Source organism: Staurois parvus, unplaced genomic scaffold (genome assembly GCF_062004578.1).
Source record: "Staurois parvus isolate SC_StPar_1 unplaced genomic scaffold, SC_StPar_1.0 ptg000819l, whole genome shotgun sequence".
In the NCBI taxonomy this organism is placed as follows: domain Eukaryota; kingdom Metazoa; phylum Chordata; class Amphibia; order Anura; family Ranidae; genus Staurois; species Staurois parvus.
The window spans coordinates 1077346-1092630 of NW_028318615.1; the positions used below are offsets into that span (position 1 = coordinate 1077346).

The 15285-nt window shown below is 43.4% G+C and overlaps 1 protein-coding gene across 1 annotated transcript in view; it reads right to left on the reverse strand.

Annotated features, from left to right (window-relative positions):
• Positions 1–15229, reverse strand: part of LOC149443983 (uncharacterized) — a 73214-nt gene extending 57985 nt beyond the window's left edge. The window contains exon 1 of the mRNA XM_089655112.1: positions 13241–15229. Coding sequence (XP_089511238.1) covers positions 13241–14940 — 1700 coding nt within the window. The 5' untranslated portion in view covers positions 14941–15229. The remainder of the gene's footprint in view (positions 1–13240) is intronic.
• Positions 15230–15285: the final 56 nt, after the last annotated feature.

The window sequence follows — 15285 nt, forward strand, 5'->3', positions numbered from 1 at the left end:
CCACCAAACAGTGAAAAGTTGATAAGGTGTGAAAGTGCTCCACCCTCCAAACATGGCGGCTGTAGTGTAGCCACGCCTTCTTCCACCTCTTGTACACGGGATGGTGAGGGCGCCCCCTAGTAGTGCTTCCCCCTCACCACACCAATAGGACTCCCAGCTTTTCAGCTCCCAGAGTCACAAACATCCTTCACACTCTCCTCATCTCCGATGGTAAAGGAACCGGATCCTCCTCGCTCACTCCTGCAAGTCTGCTGCGGGTTCTGTCAGTCTCCCTCCTAGACTCCGCCTCCAACTGCCATTCCAGAAGGAGCTCCGCCTCTAAATACACACTCAGGGAGGAGAGAAAGGAGAACCTGACATCGTGTGACACATTTTTTTTTTTTTTTTTAAAGATATTTTTATTTGATTTTTTCAGAATATACATAACACTGACAAGGTGGTGTGATACGGCATCAAAGTAACAGTACTGATAAGGAAGTCTAATAAGTGTCCTAGCTATCAAATCCACGATTAAGTGTTCAATAGTCCCATTATCTCTAATACCCAGGACTCAAGGAAGACTATGATGTACAACTCAAGATGTTGGAGGTTTGTAAAAAAAAAAGGACTGCTCAGGTGGCATGGATCCTATGATGTATGTTTTCCATTTGAGAAGATAGAGAGACTCCTTTGAAGATGTCGGAGAAATGAGTAGATCGAGTCTGTCAAGATTTAAAAGAGAGTTGAGCTCTTTTCTGATGTCGGATAGAGTCGGAGGGGAGTTGGAGATCCATTTACGAAGAACATCTCGTCTCGCTATTAGCAGGAATGTGGACATCCAGGGTTTGTTATTCTTGAAAGTGGATGATTGGGAAGAGAAAAGACCAATAACTGGTTGATCCAGGTATCCAAAAAGAAGAGGTAGTGGGTGGATTGGAAGTTGAAACGATGTGATTCTTGATATGAAAGAGACCACTTGCTTCCAGAATGTGGAAATCATAGGACAGAGCCATAGCCTATGGTGTAGAGAAGGTTTTTGCTGACCACACAGAGGACAGATAGACTGAGCCTAACCGTTTCGTGAGTATTGACAGGGCATGTAGGCACGGTGCAGGAGTTTGAGTTGTTCCTGACAAAATTTGTTGTGGTTGAAAGCACATGTGGAGTTGAAGCCTGATAGCAAGTGATCTGATGTAAAAGAGTTGTTCAAATCTTTGACCCAAGATTTTGCAGCAGTGTATGACTGGAAGGGTTTGGCATATAGTAGGTTCAGAGGTCCATATATGGATGAAATTTTATAATTTCGAGAGTTTGCCATTACATCCAGAAATGTCGTACAGAATCTATTAGATTGGATAGGTGCAATGGAGTTGACATAGTTCCTTCCTTGGAGGATATAGAAGAAGTGATGAGCTGGTAGTTCATATGTTTGTAGAATTTCGATGAGAGGTTTTGGAGAGCCCATAGAAGTGTCGTATAGGTGATGTATCAGGGTTAAATTTTTGTTTGACCACATTTCGTAAGCATCATAGGATTGCGGAGGAGAGAAAGAGGGGTTATGCTGGATAGGGAGAAAGCGAGACAGCCACGATGAGACCCCCAGTTTTCGCCTTACCTCCCTCCATGCAATAAGGGTGTCGCGGATGAGTGAGTTATGTTTTAAGTGTGGTGGAAGAGAGTTGACATTACTGTGTAATAGGGCTGCAGGGTCATAGGGATGAGCTATCGCAGAATCAATATGGTAATCGGAGTAATTGGAGGAATGAGTGAGCCAGTCTAAACCAACACGTAGGATGCATGAGAGATTGTAGACCCGTATATTTGGGGGGCCTGAGCCTCCTTCACTGCGGGGTACAAATAATTTGGTAAGCGCTATACAGGGACATTTGGCCTTCCATAAAAATTTTGAGAGAGCCCGATGTAATTTGGTTATGTCGCTGTGTTTGAGGAGGAGAGGAATGGTCTGTAGTGGATAGAGAAGTTTTGGGAAGCTCACCATCTTAAAAAGATGCGATCTGCCCAAAAGTGAGAGCGGTAGGTCCTTCCACATTTCCAGTTCCCCAGTGATCCTAGCAATCATTGGCGTATAATTTAGCGTGTATAGAGAGGAAGCTAATTTCCCTATTTTTATGCCTAGATATGTGATATGTTTATGTGCAATTTTAAAGACTGAGTATTGAGTGCAGAGCGGAGGGCGTGATTGGCATAGTGGAAGCACCTCACTTTTAGAAAAGTTTATTTGGAGTCCCGAACACAGCCGGAAGGAGGAGAAGACAAGCTGTATGTATGCCAGGTCCAAGGATGGGTTAGAGGTGAAGATTAAAATATCATTTGTGAATAAAGCCAGTCTCAGCTCCTGTTGGTTAATTGTGATACCATGAAGTTCAGATTGAAATAATAGGAAGCACGCTAATGGTTCCAGGGCCAGGTTGAAAAGTAGGGGGGATAAAGGACATCCCTGTCTAGTGCCCTTGTGCAACTGAATCGGGTTAGATGTGAGGCCAGCCGCTACCACCTGAGCTGTTGGGGATGAATACATTGCTTGGATCAGATGCATAATAGAGCCCTCAAATCCAAACCTCTGTAGTGTCAAGAAAAGCCATTTCGAAATTTACATTGTCAAATGTCTTCTCAGCGTCCAATGAGACAATTGCTGTATCCAGAGATGTAACACTAGAGGCTTGGTTTAGAACCGACAACACTTTACGGATATTTGATGTTGCCGATCGACCCGGTATAAAACCCGCTTGTGAGGAATGTATAAGATTGGGTAGTATAGTTGCAAGTCGTGAAGCAATTATTTTTGACAGGAGTTTTGCGTCTAGGTTCAGTAGAGAAATCGGTCGATATGATCCGGGGTCCGATGGATCTTTGTCTTTTTTGGCAATCAGTTTTATGTGTGCTTGAGATCCGGAGGGTAAATAGCCCTCCCCTCCCTGGATTGATTGAAACACCGATTGCAAGGTGGGGGAAAGGGTTTTGGCCATAAGATTATAAAATTCGGCTGTGTAGCCATCAGGTCCGGGAGCTTTGCCAATTGTGAGAGTTTTAATGGCTAAAGAGATGTCCGATTGAGTAATGGGGGCATTTAGAGTTTGAAGTGTCATTGTGTCTAAATGAGGTAACGAGATTTGATCCAGAAAGGAGGTGGCTCTAGCAGTATCTATAGGGTCTGGGCCATAAAGATTTTGGTAAAATTTTTCCAATATAGAAATAATATCTGAAGGGTCACTTTTTAATTGCCCGTGTGTCTTTCAGAGATGTAAAGAGGGTGGGAGTGTACGGTTTTTTGCATAGTCTTGCTAGTAGCTTGCCTGGCTTATTGCTGAATTTATGGAATTGAAGGTCACTATAGGATTGTCGTGTAGCTTCTTGAGCTGCTGCCCATGTATCAAAGCGTTGTTTGGCCTCCGTCCAAGCTTTCCTACGATCAGGAGAGTTGAGACTTGCCAAATCCTTTTGAGCTTGTCTTAGACTAGCACTTGCTTCTGTATAATTTCGAAGCAGGTTTTTCTTGTACGTTGAGGCAAACACAATAATTCTGCCTCGTAACACAGCCTTGCCCGTCTCCCAGAATAGATTGGGGTTATCTCGGTGCTCTGCATTAGTATCACAATACTCGTTCCAGGCGGCATTCAGTACCCGAAGCAAATCCTGATCATTTGCTAAATATGAAGGGAAGCGCCATGTGGATGTATGGAGTGGAGGTTGTAGTGTCTGGACTGATAGAGAGATCGGGGAATGATCAGAGATTGCTATGTCATGTATAGTAGATTCTGTAACGTTGTTTAATAAGACGGGATTGACAAAAAAATCGTCAATTCTGGACAAGGTATGATGAACAGGAGAAAAGAAAGTAAATTCTCTTCCTTCTGGATGACTCAGACGCCATACGTCTGTGAGTTGTAGTGCCTCTGTAAAGTTTTTTAATAACGTGTGTTGGGAGGGTGTTGGGGGGAGATAGGTGAATTGAGGTGGAAGATTTGAGTTGATCTTCCTGTGTATTCATACATAGATTAAAGTCACCTCCCATCACGAGCGGGAGGTGCAAGAGATTCCCTATTCTAGAGGATATGTCTTGAAAGAAGGGCTTAGGTGAAGAGTTCGGGGCATATATGTTGACGAACGCTAAGGAGGAGGCTCCCAACTTGACATGCGCCGCCACATATCGTCCCTCATCATCCGCAGCTAGCGTTAGAATGTCTGCAGTAAGACGCTTATGTATAAGAATGATTACTGCCGCTTTACCTCTCTGTGAGGGAGATCCCAATACTTGACCCACCCATAGTTTATTGAGACATGAAAAGTCTGATTGTGTCAGATGTGTTTCTTGCAGAAATGCGATGTCCGTTTTCAATCGTTTAAGATGGCGAAGAATGGCCATACGCTTGTGGGGGGATCTTAGGCCCTTAACATTCCATGATATTATACGGGTCATGGAGGCTCGGGTATGTAAGTGTTCAGAGGTGAAATAAAAGCAATGCTACTTGGTGTCAACTCTCTTAGGGTATCGCTATATGTCCTAATCTCTCGTGTTGTAGATGAAGGAGGCTCCAGAAGGTCCCCAGGTAAGCAGAAAATAGAAATAAAGATAAGAAGGGAGGAAAGAGAAGGGAGAGGATGGAAAGATACACATCTCGTTATGACCCAACAGGGGTCCAGCAAAAATACAATATATATAATAAACTGTCTAGGCATGAAGGACTTCACATTATTCCGCATGTTAGCTCCTATCCTCGCCCACGTTACCGGAAGTGATAGGGTGTGCATTCTGCACCAAGAGGCTGCATGAACCAATACAATAATAATATTAGTGGCAAGTGAATAAACCCGATGATCGCCTGGACCATCTTTGAAGGAGGGGCAGCTCGTCCTGGCCTCAACCTCAGTATCGCAGGCAAGGAAATGCGCCAAGACGCAGCCGCAACAGTAACATGAAATGGCTAAAGGCAAACATGGCAACAAAGCCTAATTATTTCCTAGCTTAACCTCAAATTAGGAGCAAAAGAAGGCTCAAGAGAACATTAACCTGGGGGACAAATTGTGAGCAGGTGCCTAGGTGACGGGAGCATCAGATCTCAGGGTGGTCTTTGTTTTGCTGAGGTAAAATTGACCCGTTGGCGTTTTGGCGGTTCCTTTCTTGGGCTACGCTGATCTCTCGGGGTGGGATCTCGTGAACGCTGTGATAGCGGAGGGCTGGCGACATCCAATAAATTATCATGTTGAAGGAATAGAAGGGCTTCCTCTGGATGTGCAAATGATTTAGGCTCTCCTGTAGGTGTGGTGAAGCGGAGTGTAGCAGGATACACTAAGGTAAATTTAATCCCTTTTTGGAATAATATGCCGCAAATCTGTTGAAACGATTTTCTCTTACGAGATGCTTCTTGAGAATAATCTGCAATAATAATCTGAGTTGTGAAAGGAATTGAGTATGGCCGACCGGTCAGCGTAATTGAGATATTTGACTATTGTCGAACGGGGTGTGCGTCTGTCGTTGGAGGGTGCGCCCAAACGATGTGCCCGTTCAACCTGGCATAGAGTCGTGATACCTAAGGCTGCCAGTATGCGTTTAGAGCAGATATCAGACAATGAATCTGAATTGTAGGATTCTGGGAGGCCTATGACACGCAGGTTGTTCCTGTGAGAGCGGTTTTCTAGATCATCTAGTTTGTCCATTATGGTTTGTTGCGCCCGCTTTGAATGTGTGACCCCCGCCTGTATCGCTTGGACCTCATCCTCCAGATCAGAGATGCGCTGCTCCGCTTCAGTTATGCGTTTAACATTTTCTCCCAGGTCCCTTCTCAGTTGTTCTATGCCCTGCGTAACGGCCCTGTCTACTGCCTCTGTGATGGTAGGTAGCAATAATGAGGCCACCGCCTGTGCAATTTTTTCATATTGGTCCATTGGACCACTGGTATCAGCCTGCCCTGGTGGAGAGGTGTGTGACAGTTGTGAGACTCCCCTACCTGCTCCTGGGTCTGCTGCAGGCTCAGTTTCCATGCCTGCCAGTCTGGCATCCGTGCTGTCGTCCCTGGTGCAGCTAATGCTGATGCTGCTGCTGCACTGATCATGTGCGGCGGCCATTTTGGCTGCGAGAGGGGGAGAGATGTTCCCCAGGGATTGAGCCGCGGGATCAGGGCCGGGTGCCGCCGGCCGCAGATATCTATCCATCCGGGATCGGATGGGGGAGACTTAGAGGCACTCCCGTGCCTGACAGGTACAGTTGTGTCCAAAATTATTCAACCCCCACTGAAATTGAGTGTTTTGGCCAGTTTGACATTGCTTTTGATCATTCAGTCATCTTGCTTACATTTACATTAAAGAGGCACTTGTAGGTCAGACAAATATAACATAACAGTTATAATGAAATAACCACAAATGTCTTTTCTGTGCTCACAGCATTATCAGTTTTATTCAACCCCCAAGTGACATTCAATCTTAGTACTTAGTACAGCATCCTTTTACAGTTATAACAGCTTTTAAACGTGAAGCATAGCTTGACACAAGTGTCTTGCAGCGATCTACGGGTATCTTCGCCCATTCTTCATGGGCAAAGGCCTCCAGTTCAGTCACATTCTTAGGCTTGCGCACTGCAACTGCTTTCTTTAAGTCCCACCAGAGGTTCTCAATCGGATTTAAGTCTGGTGACTGCGATGGCCACTCCAAAATGTTCCAGCCTTTCCTCTGCAACCATGCTCTAGTGGACTTGGAGGTATGCTTGGGATCATTGTCCTGTTGAAAGGTCCAACGTCTCCCAAGCCTCAGGTGTGTGACGGACTGCATCACGTTTCCATCCAATATCTCCTGGTACTGAAGAGAATTCATGGTACCTTGCACACGCTGAAGCTTCCCTGTACCTGCAGAAGCAAAACAGCCCCAAAGCATGATTGACCCTCCACCATGCTTCACAGTAGGCAAGGTGTTCTTTTCATCATAGGCCTTGTTCTTCCTCCTCCAAACATAGCGTTGATCCATGGGCCCAAACAGTTCTAATTTTGTTTCATCAGTCCACAGAACACTATCCCACAACTTTTGTGGTTTGTCCACATGGCTTTTGGCATACTGCAGTCGACTCTTCTTATTCTTTGGAGACAGCAAGGGGGTACGCCTGGGAGTTCTGGCACGGAGGCCTTCATTACGCAGTGTGCGTCTTATTGTCTGGGCTGAAACTTCTGTACCCACATCTGACAAATCTTTTCTCAGTTCCTCAGCAGTCACACGGGGACTTCTCTCCACTCTACGCTTCAGGTAGCGCACAGCAGTCGAAGTCAGCATCTTCTTTCTGCCACGACCAGGTAGCGTTTCAACAGTGCCCTTTGCCTTGAATTTGCGAATGATGCTTCCTAAGGTGTCTCTTGGTATGTTTAACATCTTTGCAATCTTCTTATAGCCATTGCCCTTCCTGTGAAGAGAAATCACCTCTTCTCTTGTCTTCCTGGACCATTCTCTTGCCTTCACCATGTTTGTAACCACACCAGTAAATGTCTAGAAGGAGCTGAGTATCACAGTCATTTTAAAGCTGCCTAATTGGTGCTTATTATGCTTGATTGCTGCTCGGTGACATCCACAGGTGTTTTCAATACCTGATGGAAAGCACCTGTATGAACCTCTGTTCTTCAGAGTGGTAGTCTTTAAGGGGTTGAATAATTGTGGCAATGAAGAAACCACATAAGAACCATTTACTACTGTATTACATAAACAATTGATGTCATTTTAGTTGCATTTGGGTAGTTACAACGTCCTTGTAGGATTTGATTCTGAATACAATTCCAAATGTACACTATAGTCCCTAAACCCCTTTACAGCATTGGGGGTTGAATAATTTTGGACACAACTGTAGGTCCCTCGGTGCAGGGGGAGGTATTTATAAGCCGGTGTGTCCGCAGCCGTGGGATCTGTCCCCTAGCTCATGCGGCGCCGGAACCGGAAGTGGATTTTTTAAATTTAAATCAGATTTTTTTTAAATAAAAAGCTTTTTGAGAAAAATATATTACCATCCAAAGGTTATTCCATCATGAAATAAAGATTCGTTTTTTAATTATGTAGAATAAGGCTGTATATGTTTAATTTTTTTGGTAAATAAATCCCATGAATCCATTCACAATGTCACGCTCTCCAGAGGTTTCTGGTACATAAATTCCATGAATCCATTCACAATGTCACGCTCTCCAGAGGTTTCTGGTACATAAATCCCATGAATCCATTCACAATGTCACGCTCTCCAGAGGTTTCTGGTACATAAATTCCATGACTCCATTCACAATGTCACGCTCTCCAGAGGTTTCTGGTACATAAATTCCATGAATCCATTCACAATGTCACGCTCTCCAGAGGTTTCTGGTACATAAATTCCATGAATCCATTCACAATGTCGCGCTCTCCAGAGGTTTCTGGTACATAAATCCCATGACTCCATTCACAATGTCGCGCTCTCCAGAGGTTTCTGGTACATAAATTCCATGACTCCATTCACAATGTCGCGCTCTCCAGAGGTTTCTGGTACATAAATTCCATGACTCCATTCACAATGTCGCGCTCTCCAGAGGTTTCTGGTACATAAATTCCATGACTCCATTCACAATGTCGCGCTCTCCAGAGGTTTCTGGTACATAAATTCCATGAATCCATTCACAATGTCACGCTCTCCAGAGGTTTCTGGTACATAAATTCCATGAATCCATTCACAATGTCGCGCTCTCCAGAGGTTTCTGGTACATAAATCCCATGAATCCATTCACAATGTCGCGCTCTCCAGAGGTTTCTGGTACATAAATCCCATGAATCCATTCACAATGTCACGCTCTCCAGAGGTTTCTGGTACATAAATTCCATGAATCCATTCACAATGTCGCGCTCTCCAGAGGTTTCTGGTACATAAATTCCATGACTCCATTCACAATGTCGCGCTCTCCAGAGGTTTCTGGTACATAAATTCCATGAATCCATTCACAATGTCACGCTCTCCAGAGGTTTCTGGTACATAAATTCCATGACTCCATTCACAATGTCACGCTCTCCAGAGGTTTCTGGTACATAAATTCCATGACTCCATTCACAATGTCACGCTCTCCAGAGGTTTCTGGTACATAAATTCCATGAATCCATTCACAATGTCACGCTCTCCAGAGGTTTCTGGTACATAAATTCCATGACTCCATTCACAATGTCACGCTCTCCAGAGGTTTCTGGTACATAAATTCCATGACTCCATTCACAATGTCACGCTCTCCAGAGGTTTCTGGTACATAAATTCCATGACTCCATTCACAATGTCGCGCTCTCCAGAGGTTTCTGGTACATAAATTCCATGACTCCATTCACAATGTCGCGCTCTCCAGAGGTTTCTGGTACATAAATTCCATGAATCCATTCACAATGTCATGCTCTTCCAGAGGTTTCTGGTACATAAATTCCCATGACTCCATTCACAATGTCACGCTCTCCAGAGGTTTCTGGTACATAAATTCCATGAATCCATTCACAATGTCACGCTCTCCAGAGGTTTCTGGTACATAAATTCCATGAATCCATTCACAATGTCACGCTCTCCAGAGGTTTCTGGTACATAAATTCCATGAATCCATTCACAATGTCACTCTCTCCAGAGGTTTCTGTAAGATTATTGGGCAGTTTCTCTGCCTACAAGATATTATCACAGATGTTGGTTTACTTTTGCAGTTCTCAAAACTGAATTTGACTCAACGGAGATCACATGCCTCTTCTTCACAGCAAAAATGTTATAACATGAACAGAGTTAAGAAAAAGACCTTCATCCTAACTTCTACAAACCGATGAATACAGAATCAACCCCTTCAGTGCGAAGGTGCAAGAAGTTCAGTGAATAGAATAGAAACAATATTTTTCTGATTGTTTGGAGTGGAATAGATCTGCACAAGAAGAAAGTGAAACTAAGTGCGAGGAGGAAGGGGCCGACAGTGTGAGGAGGGAGGGGCCGACAGTGTGAGGAGGGAGGGGCCGACAGTGCGAGGGGGAAAGGGCCGACAGTGCGAGGGGGGAGGGGCCGACAGTGCGAGGAGGGAGGGGCCGACAGTGCGAGGAGGAAGGGGCCAACAGTTCGAGGAGGAAGGGGCCGACAGTGTGAGGAGGAAGGGGCCGACAGTGTGAGGAGGGAGGGGCCGACAGTGTGAGGAGGGAGGGGCTGACAGTCTAAGTTTCTTAAAATATATATATTTTGTTTAGCCAATTTAGTTAACAAAAATGGATGTTTAAGCGAATAACATATGCTGGAATGTTGTTGTTTCAGTTGAATAAATCTATTTACATTGTTATTATTAAGGGAATGATTATTTTTCTCCTTCCTAAGTACAACAGAAAAGTTGTCCAAATAAGAATGATGAACCTATTAAACTGGGGATAAAAAAACTAATATGAAAAGTTGTTATTCTAAAAATCTTCATCTACTTGCATATTAAAGTTATACCAGCAAGAATTAGTCTTTATGTAGAAAACTAGGATTTAAATCGTGATTTAAATCAAATCCACCCTGATTCAAACCCATAGCCCGTCTTGAAAACGGGATGCTGCATATTGTGTCTATGTTCGGACTGTAATCCATATTTGTATGTACAGTGGGGATGGAAAGTTTGGGCACCCCAGCTAAAAATTTGTATTAATGTGCATAAAGAAGCCAAGGAAAGATGGAAAAATCTCCAAAAGGCATCAAATTACAGATTAGACATTCTTATAATATGTCAACAAAAGTTAGATTTTATTTCCATCATTTACACTTTCAAAATAACAGAAAACAAAAAAATGGCGTCTGCAAAAGTTTGAGCACCCTGCAGAATTTATAGCATGCACTGCCCCCTTTGCCAAGCTGAGACCTGCCAGTGTCATGGATTGTTCTCAATCATCGTCTGGGAAGACCAGGTGATGTCAATCTCAAAGGTTTTAAATGCCCAGACTCATCTGACCTTGCCCCAACAATCAGCACCATGGGTTGTCTAGAAAACTGAAACTGAAAATAGTTGACGCTCACAAAGCTGGAGAAGGCTATAAGAAGATAGCAAAGCGTTTTCAGATGTCAATATCCTCTGTTCGGAATGTAATTAAGAAATGGCAGTCATCAGGAACAGTGGAAGTTAAAGCAAGATCTGGAAGACCAAGAAAAATATCAGACAGAACAGCTCGCAGGATTGGGAGAAAAACAATTCAAAACCCATGTTTGACTGCACGATCCCTCCAGAAAGATCTGGCAGACACTGGAGTTGTGGTACACTATAAAGAGATACTTGTACAAATATGGTCTTCATGGAAGAGTCATCAGGAGAAAACCTCTTCTACGTCCTCACCACAAAAATCATTGTTTGAACTTTGCAAATGAACATATAGACAAGCCTGATGCATTTTGGAAACAAGTTCTGTGGACCGATGAGGTTAAAATTGAACTTTTTGGTTGGAATGAGCAAAGGTACGTTTGGAGAAGAAAGGGCACAGAATTTAATGAAAAGAACCTCTGTCCAACTGTTAAGCATGGGGTTGGATCAATCATGCTTTGGGGTTGTGTTGCAGCCAGTGGCACAGGGAACATCTCACGAGTAGAAAGAAAAATGGATTCAATAAAATTTCAGCAAATTTTGGATGGTAACTTGATGCCATCTGTGAAAAAGCTGAAGTTAAAGAGAGGATGGCTTCTACAAATGGATAATGATCCTAAACACACCTCGAAATCCACGGGGGATTACATCAAGAGGCGTAAACTGAAGATTTTGCCATGGCCTTCACGATCTCCTGACCTCAACATCATTGAAAATCGATGGATAGACCTTAAAAGAGCCGTGCGTGACAGACAGCCCAGAAATCTCAAAGAACTGGAAGACTTTTGTAAGGAAGAATGGGCAAAGATACCTCAAACAAGAATTGAAAGACTCTTGGCTGGCTACAAAAAGCGTTTACAAGCTGTGATACTTGCCAAAGGGGGCAGTACAAGATATTAACTCTGCAGGGTGCCCAAACTTTTGCTGACGCCATTTCTTTGTTTTCTGTTATTTTGAAAGTGTAAATGATGGAAATAAAATCTAACTTTTGTTGACATATTATAAGAATGTCTAATCTGTAATTTGATGCCTTTTGGAGATTTTTCCATCTTTCCTTGGCTTCTTTATGCACATTAATACAAATTTTTAGCTGGGGTGCCCAAACTTTCGATCCCCACTGTACATTGATCAGCCTTAACTTTCCCAATAACATTATTTAAAAAAAAAAAAAGACCTTAAAACTTGTATTGATGAGAAAACTCCAAAATAGAAAGTCCTTCCAACTCTTACATAAACTCAAAAATGTGTTTAATAATAATATTGCATACAATTAGAAATAAAATATTGGAATTCAAAATGTTTAGATAATGTCCAAAAAATATAGTTATGTTCTTGAGATAAAAATTGTATGTAAAATTGTTTGTGTGAATCTGTAGTCTCCTCAGCCCAGCTTCTAAAAAGTGTGCCACCAAAAAGTCTTTGTTCTGCTCTATAAAGGAGCAATTCAGCCCCCACCTTCTCCTAAAAGTTGGCTGGTTTTCCTCTCTGGTTCTTATAGTCCCACAATAATATCTGGTGACAGATGTATAGAACAAACCTTCAGTCTTCTCCCCTCCCCTAGGAGGGAGTCTGAAAATGAATCCTTGGGACCTCTAATCAAACCTTCACTGACATTCCATCAGTCAGGGGGGATGGGATGTGTTACACATATATACTATACAGATATATATATATTCTCCCAAAAGTAATCTTAATATAAAAGTTATATCATATAGAAATATACTAATCAAGAAATATTACAGTATAAAATGTGTATGCTTACCATGTATGAAATAGATTCTTACAATTCTCCTATTAGTGAAACTTTAGCTCCTCCCCACAGAGATGGGGGAGGGAAGCCAGCTAACCAATTCATGACTAATTACTACCACATGTTACTAGAATGTAGAGAACAAACCCAAGATATATATCCATATACATATGTATTCACATAGACTAACAATAGTCTGTTTATCTCACTTTTCCAAATCTAGAAAAATTGAAATATAATAAATCAATTATTTTATTAAGATCCAACACATTCATACATATGTTAGTAATGATATTAGGTTATGGAAGGCTTCTAACAGGAACATTTCCCTCACTCAGGACAGGAAAGTGGCTTCTTTCCCGTGTGAGACCTCTGATGTGTGTAAAGACTGGACTTCTTCAAAAAACATTTCCTGCAATCAAGACAGGAAAATGGCTTTTCAACCACATGAGACTTCTGATGTCTGACAAGTTTTGATTTTTCTGCAAAACATTTCCCACACTCCGAACAGGAATATGGCTTCTCCCCCGTGTGAGATCTCTGATGTGAGTAAAAACTGGACTTCTGTGAAAAACATTTCCCGCACTCAGGGCAGGAATACGGCTTCTCCCCTGTGTGATATCTTTGATGTGTGTTAAGACTGGACTTCTGTGAAAAACATTTCCCGCACTCAGAACAGGAATACGGCTTCTCCCCCATGTGAGATCTTTGATGTCTGTAAAGATCAGATGTCTGTGAAAAACATTTCCCACAATCAGAACAGAAATATGGCTTCTCCCCTGTGTGAGATCTCTGATGTGTGTACAGATTGGACTTATCTGAAAAACATTTCCTGCACTCAGAACAGGAATATGACTTCTCCCCTGTGTGAGATTTCTGATGTTTCTGAAGACTGGACTTCACTGAAAAACATTTCCCGCATTCAGGACACGAATATGGCATTTCCCCCATGTGACATCTCTGATGTTTCTGAAGATTGGCCTTCGCTGAAAAACATACCCCGCACTCAGGACAGGAATACGGCTTTTCCCCTGTGTGAGACCTCTGATGTATGGAAAGACGGGACTTGCATGAAAAACATTTCCCGCACTCAGAACAGGAATACGGCTTCTCCACCGTGTGAGATCTCTGATGTGTGTAAAGATAGTACTTAGTTGAAAAACATTTCCCGCACTCAGGACAGGAATACAGCTTCTCTCCCGTGTGAGATCTCTGATGTGCGTAAAGATAGTACTTAGTTGAAAAACATTTCCCACACTCAGGACAGGAATACGGCTTCTCCCCCGTGTGAGATCTCTGATGTGTGTGAAGACCGTATTTCTGTGAAAAACATTTCCCGCACTGAGGACAGGAATATGGCTTCTCCCCCGTGTGAGATCTCTGATGCCTATTAAGACCAAATTTATAACGGAAACATTTCCCACACTCAGGACAGGAATACAGCTTCTCTCCCGTGTGAGATCTCTGATGTGCGTAAAGATAGTACTTAGTTGAAAAACATTTCCCGCACTCAGGACAGGAATACGGCTTCTCCCCCGTGTGAGATCTCTGATGTGTGTGAAGACCGTATTTCTGTGAAAAACATTTCCCGCACTCAGGACAGGAATATGGTTTCTCCCCCGTGTGAGATCTCTGATGTGCGTAAAGATAGTACTTAGTTGAAAAACATTTCCCACACTCAGGACAGGAATACGGCTTCTCCCCCGTGTGAGATCTCTGATGTGTGTGAAGACCGTATTTCTGTGAAAAACATTTCCCGCACTCAGGACAGGAATATGGCTTCTCCCCCGTGTGAGATCTCTGATGCCTATTAAGACCAAATTTATAACGGAAACATTTCCCGCACTCAGTACAGGAGAACTTCTTCCCTGTTGGAAGGCCGGCCCGGTCCCGCACAGTCTGAGGTTCCTCAGGATACGAGGAATCCGATGGTCCATCTACACTGGGTGGTGCCGGATGGACATTGGAGGGAGCCGGGTTTTCTCCTGGACTATACTGTGTGATGTCCTCATCCTCTACTTTCCAGTCTGGAGACAAAGTGAGACAATCCTCGGAGGTTTTCCTCATCTCCCGGCCATGGACTAAAATACAAAGACAAAGAGGATTACTAGACAGGAGCTGATTGGTTCCCCCAAACCAGGACTCCACACACATCAGGCAGCTTGGGCTCTGAGGAGCTTACAATTCCACCCTCAAGGGAACTAGGAAATGGCTCCTCTGATCTCCTACCAGGTCATTTCCTTATTCATGGACCTTAGTCAGAGAGTGAGGAAACAACCAGAACTGTCTTTTATAGGAGGGACAGTGATGAGGGGATTATAGGACGAGGGTCCCCACCCCCTCTATCACTCATCACCATCTTCCCAGCACAAGAAGTACTGCACTTCCTTATTTAGTCCATGATTTAGTCATGAAGAACAGCGGGGCTGAGCCCCACCAGAGGTCAGAGAGTGAGGATGGGGGGAGAACAACCAAGATGAAGACTGGACTGATCCTGAA